Raw genomic sequence first — 20,294 nt, 5'->3', positions numbered from 1 at the left:
TCTAATAATTACATCATCTTCCAAATTCCTACAGATACCTTGTAACTGAAGATTCCTTCAAAACGATTTCCTACAGTTACCATGTAGGGCACTGCACAGTTGGGTGACCAGGGCCATCTGGGACTGCCACCTGGAGGAATTCAGGTGTGTGAAAGCTACCTGTGTCCTGCATAACTTCATGAGGATGGACATGAGGACCAGGAGGGGATCTGCAGCTCGCAGCCATGTGCCAGAGGAGAAGTCTGCTGCTCTGCAGGAGGGGATCTGCAGCTTGCAGCCGTGTGCCAGAGGAGAAGTCTGCTGTTCTGCAGGAGGGGATCTGCAGCTCGCAGCCGTGTGCCAGAGGAGAAGTCTGCTGCTCTGCAGGAGGGGATCTGCAACTCGCAGCCGTGTGCCAGAGGATAAGTCTGCTGCTCTGCAGGAGGGGATCGGCAGCTCGCAGCCGTGTGCCAGAGGAGAAGGCTGCTGCTCTGCAGGATGTTTCAAGCATGGGGACCAACAATGCAGAACGGGAGGCAACCCGTCTGGGAGCTCTTCATCTCCTACTTCTTCAAAGAGGGTGCTGTTCCCTGGCAACACCATAGACTACACTATGCACAACCAAAGGCTATTTTAAGAGGGTGCTGTTCCCTGGTAACACCATAGACTACACTATGCACAACCAAAGGCTCTTTTAAGAGACATCCACATTGCAATAACAGTATTCTTCCATTTATGTAGCTATGTCAACTACAGTTATTCAATTCCCAGTTTCTCTCCCTTTGATTTCTACTTCTCAGGTGAGGGTGCTGTTTAGGTAAGGGTGTGATGTCTGTACAAAACCAAAACAGGCTATTTTAAATCACCCATGTTGGAAAAAAAGTAGAACAATTAGACACCCTATAACCCACACCTACACACTCATGTATCAATCTGATTGATGGATTGTGTTGTGCAGTAAGCAGACTCAGGTGTATAACTGTGGCTCCTTCCACGTTCAAAGAATAGGTAAGAGGACCAACTATGGAGAATAGTAAGACACTTCCTTACTTATATAACTACGCTATATTGTTTGTCCTCGTGTGTCTGTGCATGTGCATGTTTTTCAGTATAAAGTACTCTGCAGCCACTTAGTGTGGACACCAGGTGAGGCCACATACAGATTCCTGTTGAACACTGTCACTTTAACTACCTTATTTTCTCAATAACAGTCTCTCTCCTTCACTTCATCCCTCTCCCCCCTTCTCCCTAAATCCTCTAGGGTTATATCAGCTGTGTTGGTGAACCCCTCCCACATCAGAACTGGCTACATAGAGGGCACAACATGATCAGGTGAGAGGTCACTTGGTCGGGTCAACAGGAAGTATTATTAAAGAGATGCTTTACATTGAAATACAGATAGAAATGCAGTCGTCCCAGATTTAATGATCCAAGGTCAGTTTTGCATTTCACCTCCTGATGATTATGATGCCTGACAGTGTTAGAATAAAGACAAAACACAAGGCTTAAACATGCTCTCTCTTTCTCCATCTGTCTGCAGGTATGTTTTGATGTGAGAGAGGATGCCAACCCCCAGTCCCATCATCGCCACCTCACCCGCTCTAGTGGTTAGAGTGTTGGGCCAGTAACAGAAAGGTTGCTGGATCGAATCCCCGAGCTGACAAGGTAAACATCTGTCGTTCTGCCCGAGCAAAGCACTGTTCCCTGGGCACCGAAGACTTGGATGTCGATTAAGGCAGGCCCCCCCCCGCACCTCTCTGACTTGAGGGGTTGGGTTAAATGCGGAAGACACATTTCAGTTAAATGCATTCAGTTGTACAACTGACCAGGTGTCCCCCTTTCCCTTCTTAAGATAACCTTTGGGCTGACTGGGAGCCCAAGGCTGGTTCGGAGACACCACTAGAGACACTTGTGTAATTGTGATGAACTGTTAGGTTCTAATTCTCAGAGTAAAAAGTCAGACACTATGAAAGCTTAAACAGAGTTTATTCTTCCCAGAGAGATCAATACAGCTGCATTAGACAAAGACATTGTTCCCACAAGCACTGATATTTAACCCTTTCTCCTAGGCTGAGTCTCTTCCTACACATCTGAACAAACATTGCATCTTTACTGCAATGCCTGTCACGTGTGATCGCTTTCCCTGCACATTCCAAGCTTAATTATACACACTATATACCTTCTTCCTACAGATAACCATTAACTTCTGGCGTAGACCCTCTAAACCAAAGCACTCAATATTTCAATAGGATACCTTATAATTAACCCTATCCCAAGTTTTGGTGTTAGTACCCAGAATCCATCAGAACTAAAGAGAATATTAGGGTAGCACTGCGATTCATTAATCATAGGCTGTCTTCCCTGCTTCTCTGTTCTTACCTCTTTCTCTTTCTGTCTTTTACACCTCTCGCCATGTCTCTGTTTTTATCATTCACAACGGATGTGCTGTGAAGTACAGATTGAACTGGTATTTATAATATTACAATTATAATATTTATAATGCATGTATTATGTATTTATAACACTTGGATAATGAACTTCTTTCAATAAAGTGTTTCACATGATCTACTGGTTGAAATGAAGTCTCTCAGTTGATGAAATACTGCACCTATCCCGTGTTGATCAGATCAATGCAGCTAAAGGAAATGAGATATGAGATATTGAGATGAACCTGTTTTAGAGTATTTACATGATGCATAGGAAGTGGTGTGCTGTTTTCAAATTATATTTCTGTATATATTAATTACAAATCAGCCTTTAACTAGTAAAATCATGTTTCTAGTCTAATGCATAGTTACAATGTGTAACCATCGATGTCCCAGGACCAAGATTGGTAAACACTGTTGAAGTGTATAATTGTAATACATACAGACACAGACACAGAGTCATTCAAAGACTGGAATTTGATACTCCTGGTATTGGATAAGACTGACAAATAATCCCAAAGACATTCATACCTGAACTGCACCTCTATTTGCCAAGGTAGAGTACATGATCAGTGAATATATTAAATGTACATGTTGCAATGTGGGGGATCTCAAGCATGATAATAACTACATGTATATATGACTTGCATCCTTAGCACAAAGGTATATTATATTCTACTCAATCCATAGGCTTCATTAATGTCATTGACTGTTTTGAAGTTGATATAACTGGCTATGATAGCTGAGGTTCATAGCTAGGTTCTGAACTAATATGTATACCAAACGTTTTAGGGTCCATACAGATCGGCTAGATAGCTAGCTACACATCCATAGACATACAGTTATTTTTATCCTCCACTGCACAATAAGCAAGAAAAAAGGTTAGCTAGCTACATTACTTCCTCTATCTGCATTGCATGGCAAATATCAGCAAAGCAAGCTTGCAAAATTGTACATTTAATTTGCAGTAAATAGTTTAGCCAGCTAGATTCTTTACATCCACTGTTTCACAAGATGAAAACATGGTTTGCTGGTTGTTTCTGGAGTCCTTAAAACATTAAACAACCAGAATTACGATTTCAAACTCATGTCACAATACCCATAAAGCTAGCCGGCTAATGTTAGCTAGTCAGCCAGCTTGCTAAATCGCGATTTCTTGAATTAACTTTATGACAACAAAAAAATGATGCATAATCGTTTGTTGCTACATTAACTAACATATTCCTCTCAGCTGTCATTTTTTTGCATGATTCGTTATAGTCACTGACATTTGCTTCCATCCCAAATGTAATTTTTTTTTTTTTTAGGAAATACAATATCTCATTACATAAGGACCTTAAGGGACATACTGTCACATTCTGACCTTACATACTGTCACGTTCTGACCTTTGTTATGTCTTTGTTTTAGTATGATCAGGGCGTGAGTTGGGGTGGGCAGTCTATGTTCTTTTTTGATTGATTTGGCATTTCTGTGTTTGGCCTGGTATGGTTCTCAATTAGAGGCAGCTGTCAATCGTTGTCCCTGATTGAGAACCATATTTAGGCAGCCTGTTTTCACCCTCGAGTTGTGGGTGATTATTTTCTGTTTCGTATCTGTACCAGACAGAACTGTTTCGGTTTCCTTTCGTTCTCTTGTTGGTTTTGTATTTTAGTGTTCTATTAAAGAATATGAACACTTACCACGCTGCGCATTGGTCCTCACCTTCTTCCACCACCGACAACCGTTACACATACATACACTTATAATTAACAGCTTTTTTTTTGTTAGAGTATTTAATTGTCTTAAAATACAGTTAAATTTATTTTTGTAGGGTGAGAAAATTTGTTTGTTTGTAAATTTACATTTTTGAATATGAAATTTGGCCAAAAGATTAATGAAATTAATGACATAAAAATGTTTCGGCTTATTTCTATCGTAGGTAAAGAATCCAAGCAGTACATCTCTCCAAAATAGTGTAAGACGTTCATAAATGTGTTCAATTATAAATCTACTGATGTCTTGCCACAGTTTTCTTACATGAATACAATGCCAAAAAAGATGCAACACTGTTTCTGGGTGGTCATTACAAAAGGAGCAATTTGAGTTGATGTTTTCCTTAAACTTCTTCATATAGTGGTTGGCAGGATAATATTTATGAATCATTTTAAAGGAAACTTCCTTAATTTTTGTTAACAAGTAGGTATGTGTGTGGCAACATCCAAACTTTTTTCCAACAGATATTATCAATAAATCCATTCCAATAAGGCATGACATAAGGTATAGATACAACATCCTGCTGAAACAAGGTTTGTATCGCTCTGTTGTTGAATGGACCAGAAGAGAAACAAATCTTTCCTACTGATGAGTCAACAGGGTTAATCGTAGCTTTGTTTGGAGGGTCTTGACACGTTCCTGAATGATAAAGCAACACCTGAGGGAATGGCATCTAAAACAATTGCAAAATCTTTAGGTGTTACAGGGATCATGTAAAGTGATAAGAATTCCTTATAACTGAGTAAAAGACCCTCTGCATTTACCAGTTGGCTCACCAATAGGATGTTATTTCGGAACCAGTATTCTAAAAACAGAGAGGTATTTTTATACTTATATGATTATTCCATATATAATATCTGTGTGGAGAAAAATTGTTTAGAAATTAAGGACCGTGACAAGAACCTGCTGATGAAATGCAGAAAGTTTCACTGGAACTTTGTCAATATTCTAATTGCAAAACAACATGAAGCTAAAGCCACCAAAAGTAGAGAAGACATGATGAGGAATAAAATTCCACATAGAAGTGGGTCTTCTTAGGAATTGTTTTATCCAATTGATCTTAAGTATTATTTAAGGTAGTAAAGTCCATAAAATTCAGTCCACCATTCTCACAAGTGTTCATTACAACAGTTTTCCTAATGTAATGGGTACAGATTCTCCACAGAAAGTTGAAAAGCATCTGGTCTATCTCCTTGCTTATTTTACTGTTAAGATATAAAGATAGAGCAGCGTATGTTAGTCTAGAGATGCCTTCAGCCTTGGTTATTAGGACTCTACCTTTTAAAGATAAGTCCCTCTATAGCCATTGATTTAGTTTCTTCTGGGGTTTTTTAATAAGAGGTTTCAAATTGAGTAAGCCTCTAGACTTCTGATCCTTTGTAATGGTTATGCCTAAATATGGAAGTTCTTCTTTTACTGGAATACCATAATATGAAGGTGTATTAATGTTAAGATATAGACCACACGCTTTGGAAAAGGATTGTAATCACATTGATCGATAAAGGAATTTGGTTAGCATCTTTCAGAAAAAGTGTACTATTGTAAGCCAGCTGGTTGATCATCCTAGTATTTTTGTCAGCCATGTTGGGTCTCAGAGCGTCAAACTCATCACGGGAACCACTCGATATGATTGGCTGGTGATTTGCATAAAGTTGGGAAAAGTTTATATTTTTCACGCCCAAGGTCCCGCCCTACTTCCATTGAAAAAGAAATGAAAGCGGTGTCTTTTTTTTTTCACGCTATTTATATAGGCTATCGCAGTTGTAGTTTTTTTTGTGGATATAATAATACAGGCAGAGTAGAATAATACTAACACGCCGACTTTCATTCCGCTCATAATGTCTAAACGACAGTTGCTGAACGTGTATCTTACTGAACGACCAACAGCGGCTGCTGCTCTAGAGATATCCGTAGCCAAAGAGACAACCATACCAGAGCTGCATGAAGAAGTCTACCGTTTGAAGGAGGAGAATGGCCGTCTACGAAGACTGTTGGATTTGGTTTTCAAGCCAGAGTTAAAGTTACGCAGAGCAGGTTTGTAATTGTCTAGTTACTATATTAGCTAGCCAAGAATCTGACCTCCTCCACGGAGTTGAGCGCAGGCTAAGAAAAATGAATGAACCTCGAACTGGAGTCTCTGTGCAGCCGATATGTCAAAATGTTCTTAAACTACGGACGTCAAACATTCAGTCTGCGAAGACTATGGGGTCTAGTTTAGAGCGCCAGGTGAGAAATGGTTGTCTTTGTTGCAATAGTTTGTGAGTGGGCAACATATGACCGACAGCCTTGATTTGGTCTTATATAGCAATATTTAACTTTTTTCCCCCATACATACAAGCAGAGACAGAGCTACACAATGGTATATCATGAACAATGGGAAAGTAATTATGCTTTGAAAGTTAATACATTTGTAACCCCACTTTTGAGAAAATGGCCATTGGAAGGGTGGGTTTAATTTGTGGAACGTTCCAACAGGAATCTGTTCCAAAAACTTCGTAAAGAACAAGGTTGCCAACAAACGAATTAACGTAGTGACTAAAACGTAATTAAATAGCCCACTCCCTACCCGGTATCTTATTCTGCTGCTATACAACTTTGTATGTATTGCCAACTGTTACGAATCCCTTTTGGCCCGACAGTCTAGGGGGGATGGTAATGAGACCCGTAACATATCTCATGCAAATTATTAGTGACAAAGTAAAAGTGTGAATGAAATAACCACGACAACAGAAACCTACCGTCAAACTCCAGGTTTATTTATAAACACACGGTAATGGGGGGGGGGAGCAGGAAAAGGGGCTGAGCTGGACCCAAGGAAAGAAACAAATATACAAAAACACCCCTAAGCTAGACTAGCCTACTTTAACAGCTAACTAACTAACCAAAAATACAGTGGGTGGTCCGCCCAGTTCTAACTAGTGTATTTAACAAAGTTCACCTACGGGTAGTGTATGCCCATGGGTGACTTGTCTTGTTTCCCCCTTTTCCCACCAGCAACAAACAAACACCATAACCAAAACAATACTCACAGGGAATGACAAAGTGCTATGGAGGTGCTCAAACAAAAGAGAGGTTAAGACACAAAGCGAGAGTGAAACACAGAGACCTACAGACATGGCATTTACAGAGAGATTGAGCTCTAGAGCAAACAAATGATGGGGTTTTTAAACCATGGGGAAGGAACTGTGATAGGGTAGGAAATAGGAGGAGGTGTGTCTTCTGATTGATGATTGATTGTTGACTGATTGGGGAGTGATGATTTTCACCTGTGAGGGGAGAAGGAGAGAAAAGAAACACACACACACAGGATACACACACAGGATAACGGTATCCGTAACACCAACCTTGTTATTTACAACGTTTTTGTGATAGATTCCGGTTGGAATGTAACACAAATTATACCCACCCGTCCTTGAATGTTTTGGTACACCTACTGGAGAGCTGCACTGTCTACACCCATTAATCATTGTCCACACCCTCTAGTCTAACAGACTGACCACCCCGCTCGTGCATGGAGTGTTGCAAAATAAAATTAGAAAACTGCTCGTGCTTGCCAACAAGCGTCTGCGTTGCCAAGGGCTAAAATAGAAATCAGTTCTATTTCTGACGCAGATCGCGCTGCAAGTCCTGCCTCTCCCTTCTCATTGGTTTATAGAAACAGGTACCCACGTGCCATCTCCTCATTGGTTATACCCACGTGGGTGACTGAAAGGCAAACAAGGTCAGTGGTAATGGCGGTAATGCACCTAATTTATGAAAGTTGCCAATCACAATATAAAGTCAAGAGAAGAAAAGTCTGGAAGAGAGATTACTAGAAACGATTCAGTTGACTGTTTTATGTGTGGATTAATTGACGGAGGAGAGGACCTTGTGCATTTCAGGTAAAATAACAACTCAATGTTTATATCCATAAATGTTTAATGCTTTTAGACCTGTCCCCAAATTAATATAATTGGTTCAGAGTTTGTTTTGATATTTTAACCTGCGTGTCGTGATCACGTTTGGTGCGTGGGGACAAAGTAAATTCATGCACGATGGCGCACTCGCGCAGCCGGTTTGGGTTCCGTGTAAAAGCCACCCATCTCTTTAAGAATTCACATGAGGTCATGTACTAAAGATTAAAAGTAGAAGCCTGCAATAAGGAAAAATTACAGGTAAACAAAGAGCCCATATTACATTTTTTTTTTTTTAAATAAATATTAGGTGACACCTTACCCAGACACACTTGTCTAAATTGATGGGTCATGTGAAAGAAATGCTGTAATCACCAGCCACATCTTACCAAGTGGATGGGTCTCAACCGAAGGTGCAAACGGTACAGCAAAATGGTTACTCGCATAGTAGCAATATCAAAAATGGACAACTATTTATAACAAATAAACTTGGTGTGGCCTTTGATCGGGAAGTGAAGGTCCAGACTGTGGTGGTGCTTGTGCCGGGTCCACCAGGCACAATACCAGAGCACAAACTTGTTCTTGTTTTGCCACTGCAGTTATCACACTTCAGGTCCCCACTTGTTTCCCCATCTCTGTAGTTGGTGAAGAAATGGTGCATGTAGTTGACTTGTGTTATTCCTTCACAGCAGACACCAAACAAGCCACACTTTTGAGTTAAAAGGTAGATGGGACCTGGCTGCATAGGGTCAGAAGGATAGTGCACCTGCAAACAACTGACATTAAGAAATTCAAATGAATTGTCTCACCTCTGTCAGTCTGTCTTTACACAGCTCAGTGAAAGGCATTTGCCTGTGTCTGTCATGAAAATATTCAGTCAATAATATTTCTCAAATACCGGAGCCTGTGGGTTCAAATAGACTTGTATTGCAATATAATAAAAGCTGAGCTGGTTCATGAAAACAACTAACTTTCCAGCCTTGCCACACACTCTTTATACAGGTTACATCCTTACGTCACACACAGTAACTCCTCTTAATGACTCATCTCCTCTGGCATTTAGCCACTGTTGTCTTTTTGCCTTGCACTAATTTACATTTGGTTTCACATTAGGGCATGGAAACTTAAGAGCCATAGTAATGATTAACAAATAAACAGTCATGTCCACTCCCCAGCCAGGTGCACATCTAATGGTGTCTAATCAAATGACAGTTTATTTGTCACGTGCGCCGAATACAACACCTTACAGTGAAATGCTTACTTACAGGCTCTAGCCAATGGTGCGGAAAAAAATAAAATGAAAGGCGTGTGTAGGTAGTAAAGAAATAAAACAATAGTAAAAAGACATTTGAAAAAAAGAGTAGCAAGGCTATCTACAGTAAGGCTTATTGAGGTAGTATGTACATGAATGTATAGTTAAAGTGACTATGCATATAAGATAAACAGAGTAGCAGCAGCGTAAAAGAGGGGTTGGGTGGGTTGGGGGGGGCACACGATGCAAATAGTCAGAGTAACCATTTGGTTGCCTGTTCAGGAGTCTTATGGCTTGGGGGTAAAAACTGTTGAGAAGCCTTTTTGTCCTAGACTTGGCACTCCGGTACCACTTGCCATGCGGTAGTTGAGAGAACAGTCTATGGCTGGGGTGGCTGGGGTCTTTGACAATTTTCAGGGCCTTCCTCTGACACCGCCTGGTGTAGAGGTCCTGGATGGCAGGCAGCTTTGCCCCAGTGATGTACTGGGCTGTACGCACTACCATCTGAAGTGCCTTGCGGTCGCAGGCTGAGCAATTGCCGTACCAGGCAGTGATGCAGACCCCGCAGTGCACTATTCTCCCTGGCTCCTCTGAAATGAGCACACCTGTTCTGGAAAATCCCCAATAGGCATAACCAACCATAGCAACAGTAAATATTAGGCCATAGCACTGGTACAGAAATAAACTGTCATGTCATCCTGCGAACTCCTCTGAAATGAGCACACATGTTCTGGAAAAATCCCAATACTTCCCATATGTAGTTTGTATATATCCCATCTATGCCCTTAATCAGTATAAAGGAGGACATGTTGCTGACTTGTTGAGTGAAGTCAAAGCTGTAATACATCCTGATGTCTTTGCTTGCTGGTTCAGTAGGGGCCCCGGAGACAACTGGTTCAGTAGGGGCCCCCGGAGACAACTGGTTCAGTAGGGGCCCCCGGAGACAACTGGTTCAGTAGGGGCCCCGGAGACAACTGGTTCAGTAGGGGCCCCGGAGACAACTGGTTCAGTAGGGGCCCCCGGAGACAACTGGTTCAGTAGGGGCCCCGGAGACAACTGGTTCAGTAGGGGCCCCGGAGACAACTGGTTCAGTAGGGCCCCGGAGACAACTGGTTCAGTAGGGGCCCCGGAGACAACTGGTTCAGTAGGGGCCCCGGAGACAACTGGTTCAGTAGGGGCCCCGGAGACAACTGGTTCAGTAGGGGCCCCGGAGACAACTGGTTCAGTAGGGGCCCCCGGAGACAACTGGTTCAGTAGGGGCCCCCGGAGACAACTGGTTCAGTAGGGGCCCCCGGAGACAACTGGTTCAGTAGGGGCCCCCGGAGACAACTGGTTCAGTAGGGGCCCCGGAGACAACTGGTTCAGTAGGGGCCCCGGAGACAACTGGTTCAGTAGGGGCCCCCCGGAGACAACTGGTTCAGTAGGGGCCCCGGAGACAACTGGTTCAGTAGGGCCCCCGGAGACAACTGGTTCAGTAGGGGCCCCGGAGACAACTGGTTCAGTAGGGCCCCGGAGACAACTGGTTCAGTAGGGCCCCGGAGACAACTGGTTCAGTAGGGGTCCCCAGAGACAACTGGTTCAGTAGGTGTCCCCAGAGACAACTGGTTCAGTAGGGCCCCAGAGACAACTGGTTCAGTAGGGGCCCCCGAGACAACTGGTTCAGTAGGGGCCCCGGAGGTAGGGGCCCCGGAGACAACTGGTTCAGTAGGGGCCCCGGAGACAACTGGTTCAGTAGGGCCCCGGAGACAACTGGTTCAGTAGGGCCCCGGAGACAACTGGTTCAGTAGGGGCCCCCGGAGACAACTGGTTCAGTAGGGGCCCCCGGAGACAACTACAGGTCTTGACAGGTGGTCTTGCAGTCAGCAACCATCTTCTGGTAGAAGATGAACAAGCAGGTGATGCTGCTCTTGCTTCTTCAGCTTGTCTGACTTTTAACAGCTTCTGGCAGATCTGAAGACCTGATAGTTGTTCCTCTGGTACTGCCAGCGCAGGTCTGTCCTGGGCTTAGTGCTTGATGTGGGGCAGATGTTTTCTCCACAGATTCCTGAAGGAAGACAGTCTAACGACACGTACCTCTGGAAAATACAGAAATAATGTGAGGTCTTTAAAGTAGTGCCAAACATGTTGGAGGTCAATTTAAATAATCAAAATGTTATTATGCTTCACGTAAGTGTTGTCATCGATTCCTTGTAGAGACGCCACACCGCTGCCTTTGTCACGTGATGGGCAGCAGTTTCCACCAAAGTGTTTGTGTCCTGGTAAAACTATTGCATTATCCTCTGCGTAGTTGTTGTTGAAGTTCAAAACTCACTGCAAGTCCTCATGCTTCAGGTGTAACCTGTGCTTGCTTGGGCCAGCTCTCTTTGGTCTGATGCCTCCCATCAAATTCTCCTTGTATGACTGGTGGAGGAGAGTCTGTTGTTCTACTGATGCTGAAAGACAAATTCCAGATAGCCGTAATCACCATCAGACACACCTGGCTAGCTTGTTGGGTTATGTAATCATCTGGCGAAGTGGAGTCTTGTTTAGCTATGTAGCTAGCTAGCTAAACAATGAACCATAATCCCAATCCATAGAGCACTATCAATACAAACCGGTTGTCATAGCTAGCTAACATTAAGGCGTAAGTAACATCGTTGTGTGGTAGACGGGATACTCTCTGTTCCTTCCTAACCTGCGTTTGCAGCTGCGGTCGCTAACTCAACAGCTAGGAGGTATCACTTCTGTAGTGAATAAGAGTTCAAAGTTCATACCATTTGCAACCAAAGCTCATGTTGATGTTGGCTTCGTTCTGTAGTTATTATCTGAACCATTCTGACATAGGATGACACACTGACACACCCTCCTCATCCTCGGAACAGCAAGTTATGTTGTTGTCAAGGCTTTATATAGGAAGGAGGGTGAAAAAAAATAGTTTTATAGCCCTTGTCCCTTCACAGGGGAGGGCCACTGATTTAGCAGAGCCCTATCTTATGAAAACCCAAATGTCACATATTAGAAGCTAAAATCACATTTCATCCCATCACAAATAATTTCATATTCAAAAATGTGAATCCGATAACTGTGTACTTTCCACTGTAGCGTTTGTCATCTTATCATTGATGAGAATGTCTCCGATGACAACCGAACTGACATCATATTCATTAAGTACCACTGCATATGTTCAATTGTTCGGATTACCAGAATATACACTGCTCAAAAAAATAAAGGGACCACTTAAACTACACAATGTAACTCCAAGTCAATCACACTTCTGTGAAATCAAACTGTCCACTTGGGAAGCAACACTGATTGACAATACATTTCACATGCTGTTGTGCAAATGGAATAGACAACAGGTGGAAATTATAGGCAATTAGCAAGACACCCCCAATAAAGGAGTGGTTCTGCAGGTGGTGACCACAGACCACTTCTCAGTTCCTATGCTTCCTGGCTGATGTTTTGGTCACTTTTGAATGCTGGCGGTGCTTTCACTCTAGTGGTAGCATGAGATGGAGTCTACAACCCACACAAGTGGCTCAGGTAGTGCAGCTCATCCAGGATGGCACATCAATGCGAGCTGTGGCAAGAAGGTTTGCTGTGTCTGTCAGCGTAGTGTCCAGAGCATGGAGGCGCTACCAGGAGACAGGCCAGTACATCAGGAGACGTGGAGGAGGCCGTAGGAGGGCAACAACCCAGCAGCAGGACCGCTACCTCCGCCTTTGTGTAAGGAGGAGCAGGAGGAGCACTGCCAGAGCCCTGCAAAATGACCTCCAGCAGGCCACAAATGTGCATGTGTCTGCTCAAACGGTCAGAATCAGACTCCATGAGGGTGGTATGAGGGCCCGACGTCCACAGGTGGGGGTTGTGCTTATAGCCCAACACCGTGCAGGACGTTTGGCATTTGCCAGAGAACACCAAGATTGGCAAATTCGCCACTGGCGCCCTGTGCTCTTCACAGATGAAAGCAGGTTCACACTGAGCACATCTGACAGATGTGACAGAGTCTGGAGAGGCCGTGGAGAACGTTCTGCTGCCTGCAACATCCTCCAGCATGACCGGTTTGGCGGTGGGTCAGTCATGGTGTGGGGTGGCATTTCTTTGGGGGGCCGCACAGCACTCCATGTGCTCTCCAGAGGTAGCCTGACTGCCATTAGGTACCTAGATGAGATCCTCAGACCCCTTGTGAGACCATATGCTGGTGCGGTTGGCCCTGGGTTCCTCCTAATGCAAGACGATGCTAGACCTCATGTGGCTGGAGTGTGTCAGCAGTTCCTGCAAGAGGAAGGCGTTGATGCTATGGACTGGCCCGCCCGTTCCCCAGACCTGAATCCAATTGAGCACACCTGAGACATCATGTCTCGCTCCATCCACCAACGCCACGTTGCACCACAGACTGTCCAGGAGTTGGCGGATGCTTTAGTCCAGGTCTGGGAGGAGATCCCTCAGGAGACCATCCGCCACCTCATCAGGAGCATGCCCAGGCGTTGTAGGGAGGTCATACAGGCGTAGGGAGGTCATACAGGCACTTGGAGGCCACACACACACTACTGAGCCTCATTTTGACTTGTTTTAAGGACATTACATCAAAGTTGGATCAGCCTGTAGTGTGGTTTTCCACTTTAATTTTGAGTGTGACTCCAAATCCAGACCTCCATGGGTTGATAAATTTGATTTCCATTGATAATTTTTGTGTGATTTTGTTGTCAGCACATTCAACTATGTAAAGAAATAAGTATTTACTAAGAATATTTCATTCATTCAGATCTAGGATGTGTTATTTTAGTGTTCCCTTTATTTTTTTGAGCAGTGTAGTTCATTTCCCCCCACCTACCGATTGTTCCCAGAATCTCTGTTAACCAAGGGTTTTGTAAATGTAACCGCAGTAGGGTAGAGCGAGGAAAAAGGAGGGAAGAGGTATTTATGACTGTCATAAACATACCCCCCCAGGCCAACGTCAGGACAGTAGACTGCAACCCCTTTTCATTAGAACTTCTTGTAACTACCCATCCCGGATCCGAGAGCGTTGTCATCAACTACAGTAATCAGCATAACGCAACGGACAAAATATTTTCTAGAAAATATTAATATTCATGAAATATAGTGAAACACAGCTTGGCCTTTTGTTAATCACCCTGTCATCTCAGATTTTGAAATTATGCTTTACAGCCAAAGCAAGACAAGCATTTGTGTACGTTTATCAATTGCCTAGCATAGCATTATGCCTAGCTAGCAGCAGGCAACCTGGTCACGAAAATCAGAAAAGCAATCAAATCATTTACCTTTGATGAGCTTCGGATGTTTTCACTCATGAGACTCCCAGTTAGATAGCAAATGTTCCTTTTTTCCAAAAATATTATTTTTGTAGCCGAAATAACTCCGTTAGTTCTTCACGTTTGGCTGAGAATTAGACCGGAAATTGTGGTCACGACAACCCCGAAAAATATTCCAAATTGGCTCCATAATATCGACAAACATGGCAAACGTTGTTTATAATCAATCCTCAAGGTGTTTTTTAAATATCTATTCGATAATATATCCACCGGGACAGCTGTATTTTCAGTAAGACCGGGAGGAAAAATAGCTACCTCCTGTCTATTACGCAATAATTACTTAAGGCCCTCAGCCGGACACTTAGCAATGTAGTCGCTTACGCTCATTCTTCAACATAAAGGCGTAAAACTACGTCAAAATGCTGTGGAAACCTTGGAATACGTAGAAAAAGGAATCTGGTTGATAGCCCATTCACTGCTCAATAGGGACGCATCGGAACGCAGAGCTTTCAAAACGTGAGTCACTTCCTGATTGGATTTTTCTCAGGCTTTTGCCTGCAATATCAGTTCTGTTATACTCAGACAATATTTTTACAGTTTTGGAAACTTTAGAGTGTTTTCTATCCTAAGCTGTCAGTTATATGCATATTCTAGCATCTGGTCCTGACAAAATATCCCGTTTACTTTGGGAACGTTATTTTTCCAAAAATGAAAATAGTGCCCCCTAGCTTCAATAGGTTTTAAACAAGACGTCCTGTGTCGTTTTGCGTTCAGTTTGTGCAGCGTGCTTGACCCGTTGTCAAGTCACTCTGGTTGAGAGGAGTTCAAGATGGCTGACGTTATATCTTTAGAAAAAACATCAATAGAAAGGATTATCTACACATAACAAGCAGCTCATTTTATAGACTGATGCTACACTGCAGACCAATTCGAAACTACTCTCTCGGCATGTGCAGCCCATTCATTATGGGGTGGCAGGTAGCCTAGAGGTTAGAGCGTTGGACTAGTAACCGAAAGGTTGCTAGATTGAATCCCCGAGCTGACAAGATAAAAATCTGTTCTGCCCCTGAACTAAGCAGTTAACCCAATGTTCCTAGGCCGTTATTGTAAATAAGAATTTGTTCTTAACTGACTTGCCTAGTTAAATAAAGAATCCCAAGAAGACTTGAGGCTGTAGTCGCTGCCAAAGGTGCTTCAACAAAGTACCGAGTAAATGGTCTGAATACTTATGTTAATGTGTATTTCTGTTTTTTATTTTTAATACACGGTTTTGCTCTGTCATGGGGTTGTGTGTGTGTGTGTGTGTGTGTGGATTAATGGGAAACTATTTAATCCATTTTACAATAAAGCTGTAATGTAACAATGTGGAAAAGGTCAAGGGGTCTGAATACTTTCCGAATGAACTGTAGTAAAATACGGATCCCCAGAATGCACTGTAGCTGCAACTGTGTTGTTGAATCAAAGAGCTAGCTGTTCTAAATCAAACAGAAATGATAAAATAACTAGGTAGATTATTCAACATTTCATAATTGCATGTTTCAGGGCCCAGATCATTGAACTTTGGATTCTGTTTTAGATGGACATTTTTCAAATGATTGAATAATTTGCAACTATATTTCCTATTTTTCCTCCATCAGATTTCCAGCAGCTCACTCTCCCCATATCTGAAGAGGTTCCCCCTGAGCAGCAGCACTGTGAGCAGGGGTGGAGCCCCAGTCTGATTCAGGAGGACCCAGTGCCCACACAGATTAAAGAGGAACAGGAGGAACTCAGGACCAATCAGGAGGAAGATCAGCTTCTAGGGCCCTTTCATACCAAAGACTCCATATTCACTTCTCCCTTTGTGGAAAATTACTGTGATCAGGAGAACCCATCTCAGCCCTCACATCTACACCAAACCCAAACTGTTGAGGACAGAGAGAGGGACCCTCTACTCTCCAACACATCTATAGAGATCAAACTAGAACCTGATGTAGAGGACTACAGAGTATCAGAAGCAGCCAGTGACTCTCAGCCCCTCTCTGCACTATCTCCAGACTGTTCAGCAGCTCAGAGTGAAAACATGGAAAGTGAGGATGAGGTGGAGAGTAGAGGACAACAATCAGGGTCTAAGACACTCCAATCAAAGAGAAAACAGATTGAGAATGGAGAAAGCTCTCATACCAATACTGGAGGCAGGGCGGCCACTATGTTGCCCCATTTGACATCTTCTAGACAAACGTATGCTGCTCCTAATTGCAAGGTGTGTAGGAAGACTTTTGTCTAACATTTTCTTTATCATATGGATGAAAAACATAGAAAAAGGATAAAGAATGCCTGTGTGGAAAATACTTACATTCAAATTCCAATGTACAGGGTTTCCCCTATATTCATTTAGCAGAGTAGCCGCCACTCTTATGATGTTTTAACATTTTTTTATATATATATATATATATATATATATATATATATTTAATTAAAAAATATGTATATATATATATATATATACACATTTTTTTAATTAAAAAATATGTATATATATATTGGGGGAGTGGCGGTATATATTAGTTCTGTGGCATATCTTAGTTCTGCCGAGACGCTCTTTTAAGTTACTATGTATATTTGCTGAATTTAGTTTTTTTGGGGGTAAATGCAGATGCCAACCCCATGCTTCAGCCTATTTATTAAAAGCAGCTATGCTGCATCTGTTGGTCTACATGTTATAAGTCTTTGACAGGGAAAACATTTTTATGGTGTTCACAATTTAATCTGAATTCATTTTGAAGTAGAATGTCCTTTTTTAAAGAGTCACCAGAAGTGACCCAGGGGGAGATCCTGGATTTAAAAGGGTTTTAGGTGGTCAATGGACGGGTCGACACGGCTGAATTCTTTCCAGGCTCTGGGCAAGAACACTTTTGAGATCTTGACGTCTGAGGGAATTTGTGTTTTTAAAGCAAATTTCCTGCAATCCTATACGTTCTGACATGGAGCTGAGAGAAAATGCTGCAGTTTTAAAGCAAATGTCCTGTAATTCTATGCATTTTGCCATGGATAAGTTTACGGTGTTTCTCCATCACTTATTTAGATATGGATATATATAATGACCTGCCCAAGCCTTTTATATACAGAACACCCTGTAGTGTGATTCCCATGTGTGCAGAAGCGTACGATCCGTATGTGTGGGGAGTGTGAGCCATGCAGGAGGACTGAGGAATGTGCTCAGTGTGATTTCTGTAAAGACATGAAGAAGTTTGGAGGATCCAATAAGATCAGACAGAAGTGCAGACTCAGGCAGTGTGACGTCCGCGCTCCGGGTAAGTCCATTTACATTTCGCAGACACTCTTATCCAGAGTGGCTTACAGGGCAATTAGGGTGAAATGCATTGCTCAAGGGCACATCAACAGATTGTTCACCTAGTCGGCTCTGAGATTCAAACTAGCCACCTTTCGGTTACTGGCCCAATGCTCTGAACCGCTTGGCTACCTGAGTCCATAGAGAAAGGGTGCATTTGGACCATAGTTAGTTTTAGCATGGGCAGCACCTAAGCAACCACCAAACCTTACCAAAAGGAGGGGGTGCCTTTATTCATTTACAATATTGAAGCATCTGACCTTAACCCAACACCTAGTGACCTCATCAAGAGGTTTGGATCTATTTTATCTATGCATAGTCACTTCACCCCCACCTACATGTACAAATGACCTCAACTAACCTGTACCCCCGCACACTGACTTGGTAAAGGTACCTCCTGTATATAGCCTCGTTATGTTTTTTTTCTCACGTTTATTTGCTAAATATTTCCTTAACTCTTCTTGAACTGCACTGTTGGTTAAGGGCTTGTAAGTAAGCATTTCACGGTAAGGTCTACACCTGTTGTATTCTGCGCGTGTGACAAATAGTTTGATTTGATCACTTTACGTAACAGCTAAAATGTTGGGTTGACAGTCGCTGGACCCTGGTTCGAGTCTGACGTGGCTTCAGTATATTTGATGCATGATGTTCTCTCTCTGTCTCTGTGTGTGTAGAAATGCTGCGTGTGAAGGATGAGGAGAGCAGGCGGATCCTGAGGAGAGGAGGACATTCGTCTGATGACTACAGTGAGAATGAGATGGAATGAGATGGAATGTGATGAAGCTGCACGCCCGTCACTACAAAAATGCACTGAACCAACATGCATGGTTGTTGATGACACTCTGATGTTTTAGATGAACAGAATGAAATAGTCTCTCTAATGCACAGCGCTTTAACTCAGACAGCTGTTTGTAGCTGCTGGAGAAGTATATCAAAGCCTAAACTTAACTCCGGATGAGTAATATTTTTATTAAAACAAAATCAGACAACCACATAGTAGAATAGTTGATCTATTTATCTAGTCTGCTTGTTGTGTGTTCTATGTGAGATAAATATTCCTCTCAGGTGCATTCAAGTTTGAGAGCCATGGGAGGGAAACATGTTCTCTGACAAGCAGTCAATGCACAGCAAGTCTTAATGTTATCTCGCAAAAACACGTTTGAAAGCAGTTTTGTCCCTTTAAAAAATGAGGGGGAACCCAGTTTTACATTGCTACCACGTTTATTTCTCTACTCCTTCAAATGCGTGTGGCATCGTTAAACAAATGCAGAGTTTCAAGCTTTAGGTGCAACACTGATCTCAACACAGCAAATAAATTCATAAAAAATCCTACAATGTGATTTTTCTGGATTTTTTTTCTCATTTTTTCTGTCAAAGTTGAAGTGTACCTATGATTAAAAAGATGAGGCCTGTAATTTAAGTGGGAGAACTTGCACAATTGGTGGCTGACTAAATACTTTTTTGCCCCACTATTACTGCCATTTGATTTGACGATCTCCTGTGGTATCCATTTGCGGCTGTGGCACAGTGATCAAGGGTTCCTTTGACCCTGTGCAGCAGAAAACCGCCATCAAGGTCAAACATCAAGAGCTGAGTGACGTGACAAGGAGAAAGTACAACCTTCTCCATAACATGTAGGTCGGCATTGTTTGTGGTGCAAAAATCACTGTTAATGACTCTTCTATTGCTATATATTTATTTGGAATTTTAAAATGAATTATGTACCTATAGACTCTTGTAGAATATAGCTTAGAAATGCTTCAGTCGAACTGAAACTAATGTGGATGTTATGGATGGTCATCCCACAAGCAGCAACACATTACACCACTGCCACCACATGTAAATTACGAGGTAGGTTTCCATGGCAACAGATTTCCATGCAAATATTCTAGTTTGCATAAAGAAAACATGTGCTGTGGTTCCACCAAACAAGACTTGTTGCAGATGAAAAAAATCAGTGCGTACAATGTACTTCAACATAACATATTGCACAATTGGATTTGTAACATATCACACGAAATGGATGATGTAGTACACAAAATGGGTACGAAATGGATGATGTAGTACACAAAATGGGTACCAGCTTAAACTATTGGCTGAAATTAGTGCATTCACTTTTTCCAAATGTTGTTACAGCCTTATTCTAAAATGGATTAGATGTGTGTAGATTGAGGAAAATACAATACCACATAATGACAAAGCAAAAACAGGATTGCAGAAATTTTTGCAAATGTATTTAAAAAAAATATCCCATTTACGTAAGTATTCAGACCCTTTACTCAGTACTTTGTTTACAAGCACCTTTGAAGATTTCAGCTTTGAGTCTTCTTGGGTATGACCCTATAAGCTTGGCACATCTGTATTTGGGGAGTTCCTCCCATTCTTCTCTGCAGATCCTCTCAAGCTCT

General features: G+C 42.4%; 1 protein-coding gene across 2 annotated transcripts; it reads left to right on the top strand.

The window, feature by feature from the left end:
- The first annotated feature begins 5,849 nt into the window (after positions 1 to 5,849).
- LOC121838655 lies at positions 5,850 to 19,226 on the top strand. 2 transcript variants are annotated; one of them, XM_024383389.2, is made up of 4 exons: positions 5,850 to 6,192; positions 16,193 to 16,797; positions 17,695 to 17,848; positions 18,561 to 19,226. In XM_024383389.2, the coding sequence occupies exons 1-4, from the start codon at positions 5,997 to 5,999 to the stop codon at positions 18,650 to 18,652; spliced, it is 1,047 nt and encodes a 348-aa protein (XP_024239157.2). In that variant the 5' UTR covers positions 5,850 to 5,996; the 3' UTR covers positions 18,653 to 19,226. The 2 variants fall into 2 exon arrangements, with proteins under 2 accessions (XP_024239157.2, XP_042159318.1); XM_042303384.1 differs by lacking the exon at positions 18,561 to 19,226 and having other exon boundaries at positions 17,675 to 17,826.
- The last annotated feature ends 1,068 nt before the right edge of the window (positions 19,227 to 20,294 follow it).

This window comes from Oncorhynchus tshawytscha, linkage group LG21, assembly GCF_018296145.1.
Source record: "Oncorhynchus tshawytscha isolate Ot180627B linkage group LG21, Otsh_v2.0, whole genome shotgun sequence".
NCBI classification, from domain to species: domain Eukaryota; kingdom Metazoa; phylum Chordata; class Actinopteri; order Salmoniformes; family Salmonidae; genus Oncorhynchus; species Oncorhynchus tshawytscha.
The sequence above is the reverse complement of the archived record's forward strand: the minus strand, read 5'-3'. Positions and strand labels throughout refer to the sequence as shown.